Genomic DNA, 23,001 nt, shown 5'->3' with positions numbered 1-23,001 from the left:
TTAGATGGTAGTTTATGTTTTTTAGACAGATGCTAGGTTCGATGTTTACCTGCAATGAGTGTTTGACTTACAAGAAGAGGAGGATACCAGTGTTGGCCATGGCGTAGGCTAATCCCAGGATTCCACTGCCCATAATAGCATTGCCCAGGTTGAACACAGACATACCGAAAGAGGTCTTGCCCTCAAACTGGAAAACAAAAAAATAAAATAAAAATAAGACAATAAAACAGTCAGTCATCGTTTTGTGATTGGTGGTTAGTGTGCATGAATACTGGTCACTCACATCCGTGAAGCGAATGGGTTTCTTCCCATCGGCACTGGGTAAGAACTCTGCACACTCCAGCATTCCATCTGGATCATCGAATCTAGAGAACACATGGAAAAGTGTTGTTACTAGACGCTCCCTTAAAGCCAACTTGGACTATTGTTGACATACTGTATCTTATGTGGGACTTAAGTTAAAACAGCACTATGTAACTTCCATGTCCTACCCCAGATTTGAACCCGGATCGCCCACACTAGTGCTGCATTTCATTTATCACTGCGCTAATAGAGCCTGCCTGCTTGCTCAGGGGAAAAATAGAATTTTGACCTTCAAGACACTCTTGATGAAGGTCCAGCGGGACAGAAATGTCAAGTCAATTTGAATAATACTGATGCTGCTGAGCAAGAGCAGAGTGCAGGATTTGTGTTCATGAATTTTTGCTTTATTTGTCACTGTCCAACGGACCTGCATCTGAACGAAGTGGATGTGCAAATATTTTCGCAGGCAGTACAACTTGTCTCAATAGAAGAGCAGTGAGACCAAATACAACCACCACAATTGTATACATTATCTAGTATTAACATACTCTGCGATACAGATTGGTCAAAATAACCGTTTATTAAATTTTTAAAAAGTGTAGCTTTAACATACTTTACATGTTTTACACTACATACTTTATTGTTACCTGTTAACTATTCAGTATAGGTCACACTTGACTAGCCTGGTAAACCCTCCCTCCGGAAATCTCATTTCCATTTAATGGAAATTAGATTTCCGGAGGGAGGGTTTACCAGGCTAACACTTGACAGCATCAGGGACAAATTACAGTAAGTAGGAATACGTTTGATTTTAGATTTTTCGTGGCAGTCTCCAATGGCGATTTTCAAGTTTATTAATTTTAAATGTTTTAAGATTTTTTTAAATAATTAATGGTTTATTTACAAACAATATATTTAAATTTAAACTGTGGCTGAAGACAGAGCTCCCACATGCTCCCACACACACAGCACACTCTCACTCGAGGAAAAGCATGCCGAAGAAACCTCGGCACTAAGCACAAAGATGACTATAAGGCTATGATGGTGTCATTTTGATTGGTGGTGGTAGGGGGTGTTACAAAATAAATCGGTCAGAATAACAGTAGATTTTTCTATTTCGATTTTGACCAGTGGGGTGAGAAGGCCCCGGGCATAGCAGCCATGGAAGCCTTCAAACTAGCACGGCTGACCCTCCAACTATAACCAGGCCTGAAGGCATCGATCTTACTGTAGCTGCTAGAGTAAGATCGATGCCTTCAGGCCTGGTTATAGTTTGAGTAAAAATCTCCAAAATCTAGCCTAATCGAGTCTAGCATTTTGGAGATTTGTACTCATAACACAACTTTGTCCATTCATGAGACTACTTTCCAATAGTTTGACAAAAGGACAATGCACCCATGCATTGACGTCAAAAAATTGAAAGTGAAACTCAATTTCGCAAGGCCAAGAGTGCTCAGGGGCCTCTGAACTCCAGGGGCCTCTGAACTCCAGGGGCCCCTGGACTCCAGTGTCCACTGTGAAGTGTATCACAACAAGTGTAGCACGTTTGACCTTAGAACCAGGGGCCTCTGACTCCATGGGGCCTTGGGTTGGCCGAGGCCATAGAGGAGAGACCCCTGGGCACAGCCCATCATCCACCCCTGTGCATCACCAATGGCACTTTCCCATAGGTTAAATCCACAATCCGTATCTTCCGTGTCCTACCACTTGTCAACCAGCAGTTTTTGTTATTTTGAAAAACATTTTCATATAGTGAAAATAGAAGGTCTACAAGCTCACAACGCGTCGCTGTGGATCGGATATTTTCACTATTTTAAAATGTTTTTCAAAATAAAATAAAAAATGCCTAATAAGATTAGTCATAAGGCATAAGACGCCGCACAAAATAGGGCCCAGAGAGTGTACACTCTCGGTGTTATAGACCTGTAAGGGTCCCCCCTGGAACCTAACCCTAACCTACTTTGAGGACCAATGGTATAAATGATAGCAGATAACATTTAGGACATGCCCGTTGTTGAGATCTTTAGAAACATACCTGACTGTTTGAGTGCCATTGCTGTATGGCAAGAAAGTATCCGGTCAAGCATTGGTTGAGTCAAGGACAAAAAACATGCAGTTAGAAACACACAACAAACATTATCCAGGCAGGAAACAAGTCATACTGTACGTCATGTAACATTTGTTATTTTGCTCATTATTAATGACAATATGAACATTTATCACAAGAAAGGCAAACATGACAAGAGTAAACGATAAGCTCGATACGATACAATGTTTTATTAATAATCTAAATCTGCAACGTAACTAGTAACTAAAGCTGCCAAATAAATTAAGTGAGTTAAAAAGTACACTATTTGTCTCTGAGATGTAGGCCTACTTACTGGAGTACTGGAGTAGAAGTATAAAGTATCAAGAACTGGAAATACTCAAGTAAAGTAAAAGTACCGTGGAAAGTACAGTACTTGAGTACTCTACTTTCCACCAGTGGTTATGGCTGTGATATCTTTGAATAAATAATGATCCACTGCCATGAGTGTCGATTGAAGTGCAGTAAATACCAACTGAAGGTTACACAGTCACTGCAAACCTTCCGTCCGATACAGAATAGGCTCTGTGCACAGCAGCCATAGTGGAAAGAAAGAGGAGGATACCAGTGTTGGGCCTATTACATGCTTCCTAGGTGTTACCAATGATACTAATGAAGGCTCTGTTCCATTTACTGTCGCCCAGCGGTTCTCAAACCTTTTAATTTCAAGGACTCCCATAACTCTGAGAATGTACAAATGGAATCAAATGGACCCTTACGGCTCATTTGTACACTCTCAGAGTACCACACCCGTAAGGAGCCATTTGGAACCCCATCAAGGAACCATGAGGGTACCTGAACCCCAATTTGCGACCCAGACTCAGTGATTGGTGTAGTAGCAGTCTTTGCAGGGAGCCAACATGCACAATATCAGCACCCTGACTCTGTTTGACCAGAATGGAACAGAGCCTTCATTAGTATCATTGGTAACACCTGTGAAGGAAGCAAGGAAGAGGCCCAATTTCTTTCCAATATGACTGCTGTGCATAGAGCCTATTCTCCAAGGTCTGCGTTATGATAATCATGGCAACTTGCTACATGCTACGGTACATGCTGTGTTAAAATGCCATTGCCCGCATAGCTCAGCGTGTGTTTGTTGTCATGGAAACACTCACTGATCCTCCTCCGGCAGGCTCTTCATTGGTACGCTGCTGTCATCTATTGAATCTTGCCTTTTCCCATTGGTTAAGATGCTCATTTCTGATTGGGCGGGCTGCATGGTCACAGCTGTCAGTCACACAGTCTTGCGTAGCTGTAGGGTGAGAGTAAGGCTGTCATGATCATGAAATTATAACTGGTGATTAGTCATGCAAATAATTAATTAATAAACACAATTAATGATTTAATTGTGTTTTTGGCATTGAACTTTGGAACATATAAATACAAAATTAATTTCTGTTTGCCTTTTAGGCAAAGCCTATTACTGATATACAAAGAAATGACTGACAATGGTTTGTAAGAATAATCAAAATAAACAATGTGCTATGGCCAAAACAGGCAACAATCTACAAAGTCATATCTTATAGTCAGTCTTATAGAGCTGCTATTAAAAAAAAGGGAAAAAAAAAACTTTTGAAGATTTATGAAATGTTTTGTCCTAAATGCCCAAAATAGGGACAAAAGGTTGAAAGTGGTTAAAAGAGCATGGACAACGACGTGGAAATAATGATGGAAATATGACATTTCTGTTCATTTCATCCAGCAGCTTTTATTCAGAGGAGTGGAAATTATTCTAATAGTTATACAAAATGATTGCAATTTAGGTCAAATAATTGTGGGCCTAATGAGAGGTCATGTAGGGCTGAGCAGTACAGAATATAAAATGTATATCCCTTTATACTTCGGAGCACTGAGTGTAACGGTATATATCACGGTATATACATTTTTCCTCATCATTTCAATATAGCTTCAGAGGTAAGGCATTAGCATGGCAAATGCACAGCAGCTCTTATTGTGCAAAACTGCACTGTATTTTGTAAAAAGGGAAAAACACTTTAAGAAATACAACCAATTCAAACAGAAAAAAAGTGAAAACAAAAACGGACTTTGAGTACAAAGCTACCTTCTATGTTGTTTATAGTACCGTGCACCCTAATATAAACCTTCAGATACCTCATACTGTATTATGTGGTTTCATTTATCCTCGACTTTGACAGAGGCACACAATGCAAGCACACATCTTTGCAGGGTAGTGCCGTACTGTGACTTTGCTCATCTGAATCACAATAAATGTGCGGCTATGATGTCTCTAGTTGTGTATTTACACAGTCACTCCCTACACCCTACCTGTGAACTCTCTCACTGAGCAGAGATAAAGCACGGGATGACATGACAATGTTGTTGTTTGCCAGAACTTCATTACAGAGTAAAGCAAACAAGTCCGAAGCACAAGTGACAAAGGTCAAGGTCTACTTGAAGTGTGTGACCACCCTATGATGTTTGATCGCTGTGTTTTATGGGTAATAATGGTAATGGCACAAGCCTACAGATCAGTGGCTGACAAAGTACTCAACCCCAGTACTTGAGTCAAACTGTATACTCCTGGTCAAATATATTACTCAACCACAAGTGAAAATTCAAAGTCAAATTTGTACTTGAGTTAAAGTACTGGAGTACTTAAAAATACTTTATACTACTTTTTTTAAATTACTAAATTACTACTATTATAATATCAATGCATGACTATATTAAAAAGCAACTCCTATCTCTCCCTACGTGGTGAATGATACATTGCGTTGTGAGCTTGTAGATCTCCTATTTCCACAATAGGGTAACATTTTTATAGTCTTTGGTATGACTCGGCCGGGGGATTGAACCCTGACCTCTGAGGGCAACAGCTCTAACAGCAAGGCCACTGAGCTGTGGAGTGAAAGTACAGATACTCAAGGCATTGGGTGCCATTTGTATGGTCTTTGGTATTCACTCAGCTGGGGTTTGAACTCTGAGTGAAAGTCATAACCTTCCAAAAAATAATAATAATCACATATTCAAGTAAATGTACTTTGTTACAGACCAATGACCCCCCCCCCCAAAAAAAAGAAAGAAAATCCCCCCAACAAATCATATGTCTGTGAATCAAACGGAACTAGGTGATAAAACAAAACAAGAACAAGTCCCTCATAACAAGGAACCCCTGAATTACAGAGAAAGTTCTGGTTTGTAAAACAGTAATTAGGTTAATGCTATAATGATACATCCCAGCAGGGATTTCCCCTAATGAACAGCAGGGAGGGGTTTGATGAGGACATGGTGTGGAGGTAAGGGAAGGAATGAAGGATAAAAGATTTAGGTCAGTGTTTCACAAGCATAGTGGATGGTGGGTGCACTGACCAGCAAATGTCCCATTTATATTATGTATTTATTTATTTTCAAATTAAAAGAAAACAATGAAAATGACTGGAACATTTCAAAAATGTTCAGAAATAGAGAACATAACAGACCTGCAAGCTCACAATGTGTCACATTGTGACACGTTGTGAGTTGTTAACAATTTTTGTAATAGGGCTTAAGTGATTAATTCATAATGCATTTTTGTAAGTTTGGGTCCTGCAGTGACACCAAATGTATCTTTTAGGTCTTGAGGTGAAACAAGTTTGGGAACCCCTTCTTTTTTTCTTTTCTTTTGTAAAGCATCAATTCACTGGCCACCCCGGTGACAATGGCCACTTTAACAATGGCCACTTTACCATTTCCCAGTGTGATCTCAGAGCCATACAGTGCTGAGTGGTAAAGAACAATGGTGTATTGTGATCGGTTTCCGGGCAGAAGACCAGCATACAGCGGCTTAATTGTTTCCAATGTGTCCCTTCTGCCAGGAGATCATTTGCTGCCGCTATTCACAGCTAGAGAGGGTAATAGATCCCCACTACAGCTTTAAAAAGAAATCAAGACCGCTATAAATCAAACCCACTATACATGGTACGGGGAACTACAAGACAAGACAAGACTGGCATGGTTATGACACTCCCTATGAAGAGAGGGAGTTATCAAAGCCATAGTCTCTCGACACAGACTGTTGACTGTTGACAATTTTCAAATGCTTCAGTCATACAGGAAACGATGTAAAGGCGAAGAAACTGCAGCGGGTGTCCGCCGCTCGCCCCACTCCCATTTCATCTTTGCAGTCGCGTGAATTTGTCCTGCTGTAAACCAAATTAGTCTACGCATATAGCTTGCTGCTTAGCATGAATGGAAATTCAAAAATATTATGAAACGACAAACATTCCATTCGCAGCTTTCAGGGGGCGTGGTTAGACTCTATGTTATAGCATTTGAAGATAGCTGTCACAATATGTACCAGGTGTTTGGGTGCCTGTAAGTTCTCAATGAGGGGTCTGGGGACCCTCAGGGGTCCTTGAGGTGGTTCTAGGGGGTCCCCCCCCAGCTAAATGATTGATTGTTAGGAGCCAAGTGGACCCCCTAAGGGGTCGATCTGGTTCAATGTTTACACTCTGAGGATTTAACAGTATGTATGATGTGTCCCAGGATGTAAATCAAATTGGGGGTCCGTGGCCTAATCCATTGTAAATCCCAAACTGGGTGTCCTTAAGGTTCAGAATCACTCATGTAAGCTACCAAGATCAAGCCTAACTTTACCTGTCCCATACTTGTTTCAAGTTAACCGCTGTCTTTAAAATGAAAGGCTATTCGGGCTTACACTTCTATTGACAGTGGTGTTAAAGGAGAATACCGGACAAATTAAGTGTTGTCTTTGATGTCTCGTTACTCACCGACCGACGTGAAAAGTGGCGTTCTTTTTTTCCATAGATTCCCGTGTCGTCATTTTTTAAACCCCCTCCGTTGTCAGAATGGGAGCGCGTGGGTTAGGGAGATTCGTCTATTATAACCGAGGCAAAGTTGTTTTTCTCTCTACTGCTAGTCATTGTGGAGTCTCATGATAGTCAAACATGCGTTGAAATTTCCTGCGAGGCCACCGTTAATGGCGAACGAGTTAACACTGGTTGCTTGTTTCCAGAACCTGGCAACACGAGTTGCCAGGTTCTGGAAAGAAACAAGCATCCACTTCCCCGAGACTTCCCCATACTCTGAACGACGGGCATCCTCCCATGCTATGGGATCATAGCCCAGAAAAGAAAAAAAAGTGTGGTCGTCGCCACCAAGCAAACTATATTTAAAAAAAAAAGTGTGGTCGTTGCCACCAAACAAACTCTTGACTTGACTCATACACACACAGCGCTGCCTCCAACAGCGATTTGTTACCCCGCGAGCGAAAGGGTACAGGACCACGGGTCCATTTGGTTCCGTGCGGGGACGCTGGAGAGAGCAACCTGGTATTAATATGACTGCGTCATAATTTCTTGTTTATTTTAGATGTAGCCCTGCTGTTTATGTATCGGGAACAACCACCAGGGCACTGTTTATGGAATTAAAGGAGCGGTTGTATTTTTCTGTGATTCCAGGCTCCAATGATAATGGTGATTATGTGCCCGTAGTGAGAAGCCACTATAAAACAATACTCATGATGTTCAAGGACATTTTTAGACTTATTGCCATGACCTGTCATGGCATCAAGTGACATTCTGGAATTGCTTGATTTAATTAGTAGACTAGTACATAAATTAAAGCCTTGGAGTGTAAATATTATAATTATTTTGTTAAAATGTGTGTTAAATATATCTATATTCCAATAGTAATCATTGCTATCGAGTGTTTGTTCAGTAGCAGGGGTCTCCCCGTCCCTCCAGGTCTTTAGTAAACAGAAAGTACATTTTCAGGTCACGATACCAATTATTAAATATCCAATCAGGAGAGAGAACTCTAAGAATACAGGATAAACAAGTGAAACTAAATAAATGAGCAGACAAAATTGGGACTGGAACACTATCGAATTGATACATTCTATAGTGTATCCTGACCTGAAAATGTATTTTCTGTTTACTAAAGAGCTGGAGAGAACAGGAGACACCTGTTACTGGACAAACAATGATTCTTTCAGAATAAAGAGCTTAATCTTTTTAACAAAGGGTCGTTGTTTTTTTCAGCAGGGCCCTTTAAATTAAAACATAGCTTATACTGCATTTTAATTTTGTGAAAGCATTTGTACTTCTTGGGTTGTGTTATTTTGTGGGCTAATAAATGAGTCTAAAGTCTAGTCATACACATATTTCTTCCAGAAATATGTAATCTAACATGTATACATTTTACATGACATTGTTTGCAGTTTGAGACAAATTGTCCATTACCACTTCTATAAGCTATAAGGACGATGCGTGTCACCTTACACTCTACTGACTTGGGTCCAGTGTGGGACACTGTGTTGAGTAACAGATTTGGCATGTATCCCCATGAGAGTGATTATGTGGGACTGTGTCCCTTTCTGGGTCACTGGACTTAAATGACATCTAATTATGCCTGACTAGATGTGAGGGTGGCAAAACCACTGAACTCACATGCTACTTTATGCCATTTTTGAGCGGTGTAACCGCTCCTATAAGAGGGTTTAGGACCCATCCGTGGTGAAAGTTTTTCTTTCCGTCACGAAAATTTGTCTTAATGCATATTCATATGCATAATATATGCTATGTCAAAAATACATATAGCCAAACCTATGCATTGTTAACCCATTAAGACCTGAGGCCAATTCTACAAATACCCCTAAATCAGTAGTTCTAACACTTTCACACATGTTCAAAAATAGCAGATCTACAAGCTCACAACGCATCACATCCGCAGCCAAAATGTGCAGAGGCGATGATTGACAGGCAAAATCCCTCAGAGAGAAGAAAACCTGCCATGGATGGAGTGGATTTTTCAGTTAAAACATTTTAATACACATTTGAAGGACCATGATACATGATTGTAAAACTGAATGTCATGAAACCTTTAACCACCTGAGTCCCAGCATCAATATTTGGGGGTTTGCCAAAAACAGCAGATCTGCGTCACGTTGTGAGCTTGTAGATTGGCTATTTTTGGCAAAGAGATTTGGTGTAGTCAAAAAATAGCGTGCCAAGTACAGTAGAGGGGTTTAAGTGGTTAATCTTCTGTCACTTAGAGATGGTTAGCAGTAGCGCAAGGCACGTAGCGCAAGGACAGGGGACGGGGGTGGCGGTAGCGGGTGGTGGTAGCGGGTGGTGGCCCGTGGCGGGCACATGAAAATGAGCATGCCCAGTTCAGTGTGTCCAGAACAGGCACGAGGTTCAGCCAAGGGAGCAAGAGAGCCAGGCAGTGCCAGCTTATCCGCCACGTGCCCGCAGTGCAGGGGACAGAGGAACATGTGGTTGTGTCCTACGATAGTGACAGGCACTTGACCCAAACATTCTCCACTGTGGCCACGGTAGCTATGTGCGCTTTCACTCTGTTAAGTCAACATGTTACACAAAAAAAAAGGGTTGTTTGCTTGTTGAAATCTGCACAAAGGATGAACTTTTTTGACCGCTCAAAACGTTTTAAGCCAGTTAGAATGTCTGAGTTGTGATGAACTTTATTTATATAGCACCTTTCTTGCCAATGTTACAAAGTGCTTTACAAAATAAAAAATAAAAACAGAGAAGTATTTAGCTAGTTAGAGGTAGGGATGCAACGATTATATGGTAAAAATTTAAGGAGAAAACACGGTTTATGGTTTTACGATGAAGGTATTATGCAAACATTTATTATATTATCTTATAAAATCATAAGAGTATTTATAAAGTAGAGGTTTTATTATATTTCCCCACATGATTTCTTTGTTGGCAAAACACAAATAATACAGTAGCCAAATAATACAAACAATAATACAATGTAATAACAATAAACACTTAGGGTTATATAACCGTGATGTTTTCAATTGTGGTCAATAGCAAAATCTGCTAAACGCTGCATCCCTAGTCAGAAGAAGGGGTGAATTGCTGTTTGTGAGCAAACATTTCGATCCAAACAAACAAAGAAGTCATGAGTCAACTCAGATGTAGTGATGATATCGTAATGACAAGCTATTCTTACCAAATAAGTGTCATGGAGTCAAAACATCACTATAATAGCATAGTAGGGTAGCCTTAGTTAACATTCAAATGTATCTTCCTTGCGGCAATGACCCAATGAACTCAATTCACTCTGTTCCTGTACCTGTGAAGGCTGGGATCAATGACACTCGTGTCATTGTCATTGCTCAATGACCAGAGATTTTGAAATAGAATGACAGACAGATAGACTTTTCAGTTTTCAATGTCTGTATGGACACAGGTTATTTGAGTCAAACAGGATTAACCCATTAAGACCTGAGGCCGATTCTAAAAATGTTTTCTAAAAAAAAAAAAAAACATGATTCCGCGCTATGAGCTTGTAGATCTGCTATTTTTGAATAGCCAAAGACATCTAAAATGACACAGATGCGTTCCCGGTCTTAATGGGTTAAAGAGAATATTAGTGCTAGTTCACAAGTTCAAAACGGAAACTAACAAATTACACATTTAAAGCGACACTATGTTAAAAAAACTAAACAAATGTAAGTTTGTCCAATCTATGTTAATTCAATTTAACTTATACAATTAAGGTGGTTGTATTTTGTCTCCCTGCTCTTCTATTGAGACAATTAGATTGTGTCAAAGGTCATGTCTCACCTATAGACACAGGATCTGACACGAATTTTGACCCGATGGTCAAGATTCAATTTATTCTGACCCCTGAGCAAGCAAGCAGACTCTATTAGTAAAGAAATTCAGCACAACCGGGTTAAAATCCAGGGTAGAAGAGGAAAGTTACATTAGCTACATGCAGCTTTAACTACTTTAACGCTACATAGATACTACTGTACTTTAGTTGTATTTAGTTGACTGGGGTCCCGTGCGGCTCTATACTAGGTCCGCTCCTTTTTCCCCCTCTCAGAAAATAGCCTATCTACAAGCTCACAACACGGTGCAAAGGGATGCTTTCTGGATGTGTAGATCAGCTATTTTCGCCAAATGTTTGCCCCAAGAATGGCGATGATATGGTTTATTTCCAGAAATTGTAAAATATATAAAAATGGTAAGTGTGAGATCCCTTCCAAGCATAACTCAACATTTTTTTTTTACAAGCTCACAATGTTTAAAGTTGTACAATTCAAATTCACAACTAACGATTTTTAGCAACCTCTGCTGGTCACTACCGTCACTGCATACAATTTCCGTAATCCTCGATTACCCAGAATTCCATTCGTTTTCACCGGAAGCCGGAAGCGTTTCAAAAAGCGATCTTTTAATTGTTTTATACTATCTACGGATCGTTTCTCTTAGCCAGTGGAGCATTAGTTACCATGAGCTGTGCTTTCTTTTTCTGTTCTTTTTCGATCTTCTAATCCTACATTCTCTTAAAATCAGCGTGAGGTTCCTTTTTGTTATTAGCGCGATAGTTCCTGGCCAAACAGGAAACCGTTGCGGTAGTTCCTGGCCAAACAGGAAACCAGTGCATTTCCACCTCCGTTTTCCGGCCAGATGACGTCATTTCCCCGGGAAAGTCCCCCCAGTCCACGTTCAATATAAAATATATAAATAAAAGGCTTCCGGGGGTGAAATTCATGGAGTGGGTGTTGTGAAACTTTTGCCACTCACAAAAGATATACAATTTAACTTTAGTTTTGTTGAAAACGTTACCTAGTATGCCTTTAACATCAGTTATTTTCTTTATTCATTGTATGATTATATGGTTAAACATTCAAATCAATGTTGAAGAAAAAAGAGCCAGGGTGAGTGTCCTCCTTCACTCAATGAAGTCGGCTATGTATGTACTCTATCTATGCAATACCTTATTTTATTACACGGCTTGGTTGAATGCTTGATTCTGATTGGTCAATCGCTGAAATCAGCGGTATGTTATTTCTGAATAATGACCAATGAGCTCAATAACAGACTGCTGTCTAATCAAAGACGCTGCTTGATTTTGTGCTATATCCAACATGACAGCTATGTAAACAAACACACAATGTCATTTACAACTAAACATTGCTCTCAAGAATGTTTTTGAAAACATTTGAAGCGAGAAAAAGGCAACAACAACCAAAAATGTATTCTATTTGATCAACACTTCCTTGTTTTCCGAGGTGACCGTGTCCGCCCAGCGCCCTTGCGTATACAACTGGTCTCAACAACCACTATGCTATTGGATGAAATGTATTTTATCTGCTCAAAATCAATAATCACTACTGTCAATAGACTACCAACTGACACATTACCAAGTGACACACTACCAAGTGACATGACACACTACTGACTGACACACAACCAGTGGTCCATTTCAACGGCATACTCTGAGCTGGATAAAGGACAGTATTTTCTCCAAAGCAATGGGTTTTTCCAGTTCGTCTAAAGCCTAATTTACATTTCACAGTACTACGAATGTGTTGATAATAACTAATTTTCTGCGAGCAACACTGCCATACAGTAGTGTATAAATTTGGCTTAATTAACTTCAAGTCCATTTGATTCTTTTCACCCATTTGGTGTCATAATACACAAATATGTATATTATTAGCATTACTTATAAAACTATCTAATGTTGGAGATGGCACTTATTGTAATAATAAGTTGCACTTAAGTTGCATAGAACAGCAAGTGCTTAACGTGTTAAGTGGTCAGATGGGTGGGCATTTTCAGAGCAAGTCTAATGAAAACTTTTTTTTTCAAGGTTTTAAATAAATAATATGCTAATTTTTTTTTATTTGTGTTTGCCCACTTGCAATATCCTGACGGTCCAGCAGTGGGCCCCCGGCCCACAGGTTGGTAATCGCTATCACAGGCCAATCAGTTCAATACAAAGGATGACATTGATGACAGCCAGTGGAAACGTGACTGCTATTCCTTCCAGCCTCATGTTGTGATGCAGCTCAGTGGGAGGTCCCCACAGGGCACGCCTGTGTCTACGCACATGCGTGTAAATTGTAAACATAATAGAAGGTGAAAAGCAGAGACAAAGAACAGCACAGGATCAAACACCCGCTGAGGGGGAAACCCCCCTTATAAACTCACTAGAAACTGTAGCACAGTGATTCTCAAGCTTTTTCATTTCACAGACTCCCAGTTTGATATGCATTAGGCCACGGAACCCCATTCCATTTTTATTTGAAATCTCTGGGACCCAAATCTCTACTGTAAAATTACAGACCCATAAGGGTCAATTTTTGGGTTCCTAACTATCAATCACGTAGCCAAGGACCCCTTCGAACGCCCTCAACGGCCCCTGGGGGTCCCTGGGCCCCACATTGGGAACTAGTGTCAATAGTACACCCGAGTGTACTATTCTATTGATTCCAGTAGAATAAAAGGTGTGTTTTATAAGGAACAAAAATGTGAATAAGGGAAAACAGAAATAATTTAAAAACAGAAACACTGAAATAGCCTACTAATCAATATGAGCAATTTTATATCCCACTAGAAGAGAATCTTAGCCTTGAATAAATGCAGGCTACTATATCTACAATATCAAATGTAAATTTCCTCCCCCAAAAGTTACATGTTCCAATGCCTTGAACTGCATTTAAAACAAAGTCAAAGAGGCTAACATTTGTTTGCATGTATGCCAATACGTTTGTTGTTAGTCTTGTCAAGTCTGACAGCTGTCTACTGTACAGCGTGTTGTTTATAGAAGAAACAGATCACATGAGAAGGAACAGGATTTCTAATGGTTGCAGGTGACATGAGATACAGTATCTGCCAGTCTCCACACATAACATTGGTGGAGTTTAGGTTCACGTTTTGCAATGACATTTCCACTGATAACGCACTGTTGCAGCCTATTAATAAAATAATTTGAGCCGACATGACAGTTTAGTTTCCCTTCCGTTAGAATAGATTCATAGTTCACTCCTTGGTCTGTGTCATTGATACTGAAAAGTAAGGCATAGATTTCTAGGATAACAGCCGATCTACAAGCTCGCAACGCGTTGAATTGCTACGTGTTGTGAGCTTATAGATCAGCTATAATTTTCGTCTCTAACCAGCAACAACTCCAGCAGCGGCAAACACAATGACATTTCAAGCACACACAGCATCAACAAAGGCATAGATACAACCTTCCAAAGACTTAAATAAAATGCATTTAAATAGAACACAGGCACATGGCAAGGTCAGGTCCAACCTCAATGCTTATTTGTAGCCCTGGTGTGGGGGGGGGGGCATGATAATAATAAACTCTGCAGTGTACTTGACACGTAACACTGATCCGACTCCATGCTAGTACAGTACAGATATTCACAGAACTGTGTCTGAGTGACAGATGACCACAGCTGGCTGTTTCCCCCATGTTTCCCATGCAGCTAGAGGGCCCCATCTAGCTATACCGTCCACCTGTCCACCGATCCCCTGGTCACTAGTGGTCAGCTGGCTTTGATCTGCTCCTAGCTGGGGTCAATGACTCCCTCTTGCTTATCTAACCCGCAGCCCACCACCACTTCAATCGTGAACCTGACATGGTGCTTCCCATGTAGGGTGTTGTTGGTGTTTAGATAGAGGCCAAAGTCAAAAACATAAGCCCACCCCCACCCATCCACCCACACAAACACGATTACGCAGAATCTTTCTCGGTACTCTCGGTGCACGCCTGAGCCACATGTGGAGCGATCAACCTCGCTTAAAGCATCCCTCTCTCAGCGCCACTCCCATCTATGCACAATGGAAGAATCCATACGCTTGGCAGTGTTTATCCTATATGAAGGCTCCTAATCCAATGATACGTCTAAAACCTGAAATGTTTCGGCTCTATCAAATATCAATCAGACACTACTTCTCAACATGCTTGCTTAATACTTCTTAAATTACGTATTCCAATGGTTTCTGTCTCAATATCGCCATTAATGTAATGATGAAGTACATGCAATAATACATGAAATAATACAAAAAATGTGCGTTCATGCTACTATGTCCAATTGAAAACACATCAGCAGAACTTTTTTCCCACAGACAAAATCAAACGAACACATCCAAGCCATGCAGATGAAGCTGGTTGCTCTATTTTAGTGGCCTAAAGGGCATTAATCGTTATGCAAAAAGAAACCTGCTTCCTGTAAGCTCTAAAATAGACTAATGACTATAAGGGTTTGCTCTATTTGCAGTTCTTCCAACAATTTGCCTAAACTGTTGCCTCTAAACATAGGCAACAGTTGCTTTTATTAAGTGCATATTAGACCTAATAGATGTCCTATCAAAAAAGTCCAGGGACTCACAAGGTTCCTTGAGGGGGTTCTAAATTGACCCTTACAAGTCTGTAACTCTTGACAGTGTACAAATGGAACCAAATGGACCCTAGCGGGTCCATTTGGTTCCATTTGTACACTGTCAGAGTTAAGAGAGGTCCTTGAAAATGTTACGTTTGAGAACCACCGCCTTTAGGGGGTTCCAGTTGGTTCCATTTGTACCCTTCAAGAGTTTTAAACACTGAGGATTTTACAGTGTAGAGTGGGGTTCCAGATGTTTAAATAAGGATCTCTCATGGGGTCCGTAGCCTATATAATGCATATCATAATGGGGGTGCTAGAAATGAAAAGGGTTGAAATCCACTGGACTGACCCATATCAATGATGCCACAGTGCCACACACACACACACACACACACACACACACACACACACACACACACACACACACACACCAGTGATCTAAAGCAGTGGTTCACAAACTCTTTAGCTCAAGACCGAGAAATTAGACGTTTGCCCTGGACCCAAACTAGTGAAACTAGTGAACCCAAACTAACTAGTGAACCCAAACTAACTAGTGAACCCAAACTAGCTCACATAGATCAGATATTTTCATTAGGCTACTTCTGTTTTCTAATTTATCCAATTTCTTAGATTTTTTTATTTTTATGTTTTGACATAATAATTACAAATAAAGGGATATTTACTCGTGACCCATAACAATTGGTCCGCGACCCAAACACGGGTCCCGACCCACGGCTTGGGAAACAGTGGTGTAGAACAATGAACGTGACAACTGACTCCTTCCAAGGAAGGAAGGCACATGGTGGTCTGGTGGTGGTGGTGGGCTCACATCTGCGCTTGGCGCTCACTATGGGGATCATTGATTACCCTCCCCAAAGGAAACAATCAATCCCGTCATAGATCATAGATTACAGATCGAAATAGTCATTAGCCATTCAGTCATTATCCGTTTTCTTATCGCTTGTTTTGCCTTATTGGAGTCATTTAAACGCACGTTATCATGTTTCAAAGACGGGTTATGCTTCTTTATGCCCTTTCCCGGCATAATTGCAAGAAAAACGTGATCAAAACAGAACGAATAAAACATCATGCATGGATGGCATTGCCTGTAATCATCACACTGTGGAAAATATCACCAAATGGAACCAAAATAACGCAACAGATGTACGATCAGTCTTACCTTATAATGGCTCGTGGTTTCTCCGCTGCTTTTCAGATTAATTCCACAGGTTTTTAGTGGCAATAATAATAAGTTGATGATTTCTCCAATGTTTTCTTGAGTGTAGTATAGATTCCTCTGCGGTGTTTGTCCTTTACAATCTAAATACTTGTGTATATTTTTGCGCGCATGCAGTGGCGCAACACGGAGCCTGGCTGATCTCTCAACCTCAGGGGGGAAAGTGTGTGTGTAACTGTGTGTGTGTGTGTGTGTGTGTGTGTGTGTGTGTGTGTGTGTGTGTGTGCGTGTGTGCGTGTGTGCGTGTGTGTGTGTGTGTGTGTGTGTGAGAGAGACGTGTGTGGATCTGAGAGTAGAAATGGTCGCATTGAGCAGATCGAGCTGAAGTGTGTGTGGGGGTCGTTTTTTTTTTTTTTTAGATCCGCCTCCTCTCCAGTCTCCAGTGCCTCTGTTTAATTCGTTAGCGCGTCGCCACTATGATGAGCGCCCACTTCTCCTTGTCTGACAAGAAGAAAGGGGGGAATTTTTCATGTCAAGGACCCCCAAAATGATAATGTATTTGCTGCGGACCCCCCATCTCAAAGATATTTTGTGCCAGGGATTTTTCAAAAATAGCAGATCTACAAGCTCATAGCCCTATATGAGGTCACAAATTCCGGGCACAAAATAGGGGGGGGGGGGGGCTATCGGCTTCTAAAGTCATTCTCAACCTTTTGAATTTGAAGAGAACCCCTAGTAGTTTGATATTTCATTATTTAGTCCAGTGTCTCTCAAACTTTTTCATGTCAAGAACCCCCAATTATTGGGGGTTCTTTCTTGACATGAATGGGGCCCAATATATGCCCAATATTTGGCTGCGGACCCCCATCTCAAAGTTTGTGCCAGGGATTTTTCCAAAATAGCAGATCTACAAGCTCGTGCCATGCACCAAGTGCTATGAGCACCAAGTGCTATGAGCTTGTATATCTGCTATTTTTTAATAGTCAAAGTATGGGCAATAAAATATGGTTAAAGTGGTTAAAATGATTGTGAAGCCATATTAACACATTTTGCTGGGGACCCCAATTGAAACAAGCCAATGGCTTTCTTGGGCTTTTTAATCCTATTTAGTTGACCTTGTATTTGAACTGTACTTTCTTCTTGCTTTTTTTCTGCAAACTTCTAAATAAAGTATTCAATCAATCAATCGATAGCGTCTAAATTATGATATAGACCAGGGGTCTTCAACAGGGGGTCCGGGACCCCTAGGGGGTCCTCAGAGTTACTACAGGGGGGCTGCCAAATCTTTGTGTGATATGATTGTTTTTCTTTTTTACATTAACCACTTGAACTCTACCATCCCTATTCTGAGGAGAACTTTTGCCAAAAATAGCAGATCTACAAGCTCACAACGCTGCTGCGAGGCGTAGATCGGCTATTTTTGGCAAAGAGGTGTAGGTGCGCAGGGAAGAAAGAGCAGACCAAGTAAAAAAAAGAAGTCACATCTGAAACACAATTTTATACAATATAGAGGGGGTCCCTGCTTCTCTCTCTCAGCTAGGGGGTCCTTGGCCTGAAAAACGTTGAAGACCCCTGCTATAGGCTAATGGGAGGGATTTGGCACAGCAAAAAGCTAAAGGCTTTAAAAAAAAACGTCTGGAGCACATAACCAGTTTACTGTCTCTCTCAACGATGAAGTGTTGAATGACTGTCATCGTCTTTGGTGTCACACTAACTCCACTTTCCTCTTGGCTGAAATATGAGAACTTCAAATATATTGGGCCTATAAGCAAGTGCACGCTCAACCCCCTCCTCGCATGTTGTTAGTTGGGTGCCCTCAATCAAGCCATTAAATGATTGACAATTACGTGTCAATTTAATGAATAGCCCTGAGACTCCACTCCATATAATCGAAGTAGAATGTATTCAACAAAAGGGAAATGATAGCACAGACACTTCGCCTTGAAAGATTTTTTTATTCGATTCATACAATTACGATAAAACTCAAAATTCAATGCTGGGAAATCATTTATGCACTCATTCATAATTTTTTCCCCCTTCTACTACCTTTTAAGGTGATAGCCGCTGGGCAACTGGCGGCCCGGGGGCCACATGCGGCCCCCACCATCACTTAATGCGGCCCGCAGGTTAATATCGGAATACTGAACATGACCCGCAAACATGACCCTCTTTAATGACTTCAGTCTATATTAGTAGCTTATGACTAGTATTTAAAAAAATATATATGTCCAATGTATTTGTATTTAAAGTTATACAATGCAGGTCCACAAATAACGATTTTTAGCAGCCTCTGCTGGTCATTACTGTCACTGCAGGCCGTTCGTTTATTCCTCTGTTATCCAGAATTCCATTTGTTTTCACCGGAAGACGGAAGCGTTTCAAAAAGCGTTCTTTTAATTGTTTTATACGATCTGTGGATCGTTTCTCTTAGCCAGTGGAGCTTTAGTTACTGTGAGCTGTGTTTTATTTTTCTGTTGTTTTTCGATCTTCAAATCATACAATCTCTTAAAAACAGTTTCCTTTTTGTTATTAGCGCGGTAGTTCCTGGCCAAACAGGAAACCGGTGCGGTAGTTCCTGGCCAAACAGGAAACCGGTGCATTTCCGCTTCCGTTTCCCGGCCAGATGACGTCATTTTCGCAGGAAAGGCGCCCCTGACAGCGTTCAATAGAAAATATATAAATAAAAGCCTTTCGGGGGTGAAATTCATGGAGTGGGTGTTGTGAAACATTTGCCACTCACAAAAGATATACAATTTAACTTTAGTTTTATTTAAAAAGTTACCTAGTATTACTTTAAGTTCATAAAGTTAACCTAAGTAACTGAATGCATTTGAAATTAAATACAAATGTTACTTTTCAGGATTCAAAAATAGCACAAAAAAAATCAGGATTCCATTCAAAAGTAGCAAAAATAGCAGATCTACAAGCTCAAAACGCGTCGCAGTATTTTTGCTACTTTGTGTGACATAGAATGGCGAAGTACGGCATTAATTTACGAAAAAAAAGTTTAAATACGGAGATAAGAGGTACGTGTCTGCCCGACAGTATATGCAATGTGGCCCTCTGGAGTGAGTGTGGAAATATAGTGGCCCTCTCCATCATCAAAGATGCCCACCCCTGCGCCTAAGCAGTGCTTTCCGACGTTGAACTTTCCATTTCCTCTTAGCCCAGTATATATTCCTTTGATCAACCACCTAATGACTTAATCAGTTCTGCAAGCGCTGAAATTCGGGGGGAATGTGTCTCTGGAATGCAGAGAGACACAGCTGTCCCACGGAGAGCCGGAAGGGAACAATGGCTTGACCTGAGAGCAGAGGTCACCAGACGTGACAGACTAACAGACTGTTATAGGCTAGTTTACTAATTGATTTAATTGAATATTTCCACAGCAGGCTGAGGCCGTGCAGGACTAGTGTTACACACTTAAAGCTGCAATCCGCAACTTTAATGTCCAACCCGTGACCACATTTCTACCGCTCATCCAAGAGGCAATCCAAATAGACCTTTATTGACCCTGCAGGAGGAATTGAGGTGGGGGGGCTTCAATACCCTGGGCCGAGACATACCAAATTATTTTTAGTTAACAAGCTTTGTGCTCTATACCCTCTATGTCCTTGAAGCCTAATTGGGATGGATTGATGTGTTTGAGAATAGCCTGCTTGTTGTCACTTTTCTCTTCGATAAGCCTGATCTATACAGTGTATACTGCATGAGAGTGACGCTAACCGGTAAAATAATAATAACACAAAAATAACAGTTATTTTTGAGTGACACTGACATACAATTAAGAATAAATTAGGCCGTAACCTGTAGAGTAAAAATTATAGATTTTCTCGAAAGCCCATTCAACCAAGGATATTGAGATGGCACTAAAAACATACAAAGATGCACATAAATATATAAACAGGACTTGCCTGGAGCTGAGTTTACAGTAGATTAAAGATATTGGGAAAGGGAACCCACACATACTGTATCTGTTCTCAGAACATGATAGACGCTGTGTCATCAAAGTTCCGAGCCACCCCTACCATGGACTGTTTCAAATGCTACCACATGGCACGTGGTTCCACATCCACAAGGCCACGGGCAAGTAGTCAGAGTTATTATAGTTAACTCAAACTAACAGCAAAGACAGGTCAGGTCTGGAAAAGCTATAGGCAATCAGGTTATGAACGATTGATGATAGGCCTGTTGCCTGCCTGTCTGTCTGTCTGTCTGCCTACCACGCACGCACGCACGCACGCACACACGCACACACACGCACGCACACACACGCACACACGCACACACACGCACACACGCACGCACACGCACACGCACACGCACACGCACACGCACACGCACACGCACACGCACTTTGTGCATACAGTATGTACACGTATTTACATAGAGATCCAGTAGAACTAAGACAAGTCATTTTATGCTTGGCTGTGCGTGGGCGTCACACTCCAAATCTTGTAAACTATTTGAAAATAGGCTTAAAGGGGAAGACCACTCATTTTCAACATTGAACTATGTCTTTAATACACCTTAGAGCTGTTGTGTGGAAATAAGAAAAAAGTCCCCCCCCCCCCTCTATGCTGCCTTGAACTGGATAATTGATTGAGGTCATGTGATCAGACATACGCAGGGTGTACTCTTGGCTGAGGGGGCGGAGCCAAAAGTTCACCCTGCGTATGTCACTGATCACATGACCTCAATCAATTATCCTTTTCTAGGCAACACAGAAGGGGGGGGGGACTTTTTTCCACACAACAGCTCTAAGGTGTATTAAAGACATAGTTCAATGTTGAAAATGAGTGGTCTTCCCCTTTAAGTGGTTAATGATAAATGATTATTGTGCAATATAACATTCCGAATTGGGTATTCTTCATAATTAGTATACAGGTAGTTAGTATATTTTTATGCTAATACTTTTGTACTTGAGTAAGATTTGGAATGCAGAAGTGGTTTTTTTTTTTCGAATGCAAGACTTTTTCTTGTCTAAGTATTTTTACGCTGTTTTATTGTCTAACCACTTAAACCCCAGCATCCGTATTCTGGGGAAAACCCTCGCAGAAAATAGCAGAACTACAACAAGATCTACAAGCTCACAACATGTCGCAACAGCGAAGATATTTAGTGTAGAGCCCAGAGCGAAAACAGAAAAGACACCAGAGCCCTGCAGGACTCCTATTAAAACCGGAAAGAAAACTCTTAGGACTTAGAACAGTGGATTAGAACAGTGGTTCTCAAAAATAGCAGATATACAAGCACACAGCGCGAATTCAGCACGACGAGCTTGTACATCTGCTATTTTTTTACTTTTTTTTTTTGTCTTTAAAGTGTCATTTGTTTTACCCAAATCTTCTCTTCCGCGGACAAATATATATCAATGTGGGGGTCCTTGTGTAACGCCCGGGATTTGAACCCGGGTCTCCCACGTGGAAACAAAGCCAACATCTTAACCACTAAGCCAAAGGGAATTCCTTATAGTTGGCGGAGATATAAGACTTTCAGGCCATTAAGCTGAGGTTGTGAACCACTCTGTATACACTCACCCCCCTTTTGACCTCCTCCCACAGGGAATCCCGGTCCGGGTTGCAGCACCATTGTAACGCCCGGGATTCGAACCCGGGTCTCCCGCGTGGAAAGCCAACATCTTAACCACTAAGCCCAAGGGAATTCCCTATAGCTCGGGGGAGATATTAGAGTTTCAGGCCATCAGGCTGAGGTTGGGAAAAAGTTTGAGAACTACTGATTTAGAAGGCATTTGTAGAATCGGCCTCAGGTCTTAATGGGTTAAGTGATTAAATCAAAAATCTGTGTACTTTCTGACTCTGACAATTCTCCTTGACACCTCCGTCTACAGTATGTGTCTGGATAGTCACTAGATATGATGCGGGGTCTGCTACTAGATGGAGACACTGCTGGCATGCAGCTGTGCCAACAACAACCTGCTGAAATGAACGTGGAAAGCAGTTGGCACCATGTCAGCAACAACTATTGTTGAATAGCTGTGTCATGTTAATCCATCGTGACACACATAACTTAAATTCAAATGTTTATCGTTCAAAGACACGCCCGAAATTTGACAGGGGGATCTTTATACTTCTTCTGAACTTAACTTAGTGTAATTACCGTAAACAAACTTAAAGAGAAGAGATGCCGTTAATGTTGGGTTTCTCCTTATTATGAAAACATCCATACTGTATTGCAAACAATAACCCTAAATCTAATAGCATGCAAACAATGGTCTGGCTGCCACCTAGGAAGCATTGCCCTGTGGGGGATTTTGTTTCAAGTGGCATACTGATGTAGATGTCT

General features: G+C 41.0%; 1 protein-coding gene across 4 annotated transcripts in view; it reads right to left on the bottom strand.

Moving 5' to 3' along the window:
- Positions 1–16,950, bottom strand: part of slc38a3b (solute carrier family 38 member 3b) — a 51,624-nt gene extending 34,674 nt beyond the window's left edge. The window contains exons 1-5 of one of the 4 annotated variants that reach the window (XM_080425076.1): positions 16,699–16,950; positions 3,505–3,641; positions 2,339–2,359; positions 284–365; positions 72–187 (exon numbers count right to left, since the gene is read on the bottom strand). In XM_080425076.1, coding sequence (XP_080281202.1) covers positions 72–187; positions 284–365; positions 2,339–2,359; positions 3,505–3,608 — 323 coding nt within the window. In that variant the 5' untranslated portion in view covers positions 3,609–3,641; positions 16,699–16,950. Of the gene's footprint in view, positions 1–71; positions 188–283; positions 366–2,338; positions 2,360–3,504; positions 3,642–16,698 lie in introns of those variants that run through there. The other 3 variants (XM_080425077.1, XM_080425078.1, XM_080425079.1) reach the window with 3 other exon arrangements.
- Positions 16,951–23,001: the final 6,051 nt, after the last annotated feature.

This window comes from Gymnoscopelus braueri, assembly GCF_963280865.1.
Source record: "Gymnoscopelus braueri genome assembly, chromosome: 3".
Lineage (NCBI taxonomy): Eukaryota > Metazoa > Chordata > Actinopteri > Myctophiformes > Myctophidae > Gymnoscopelus > Gymnoscopelus braueri.
The sequence above is the reverse complement of the archived record's forward strand: the minus strand, read 5'-3'. Positions and strand labels throughout refer to the sequence as shown.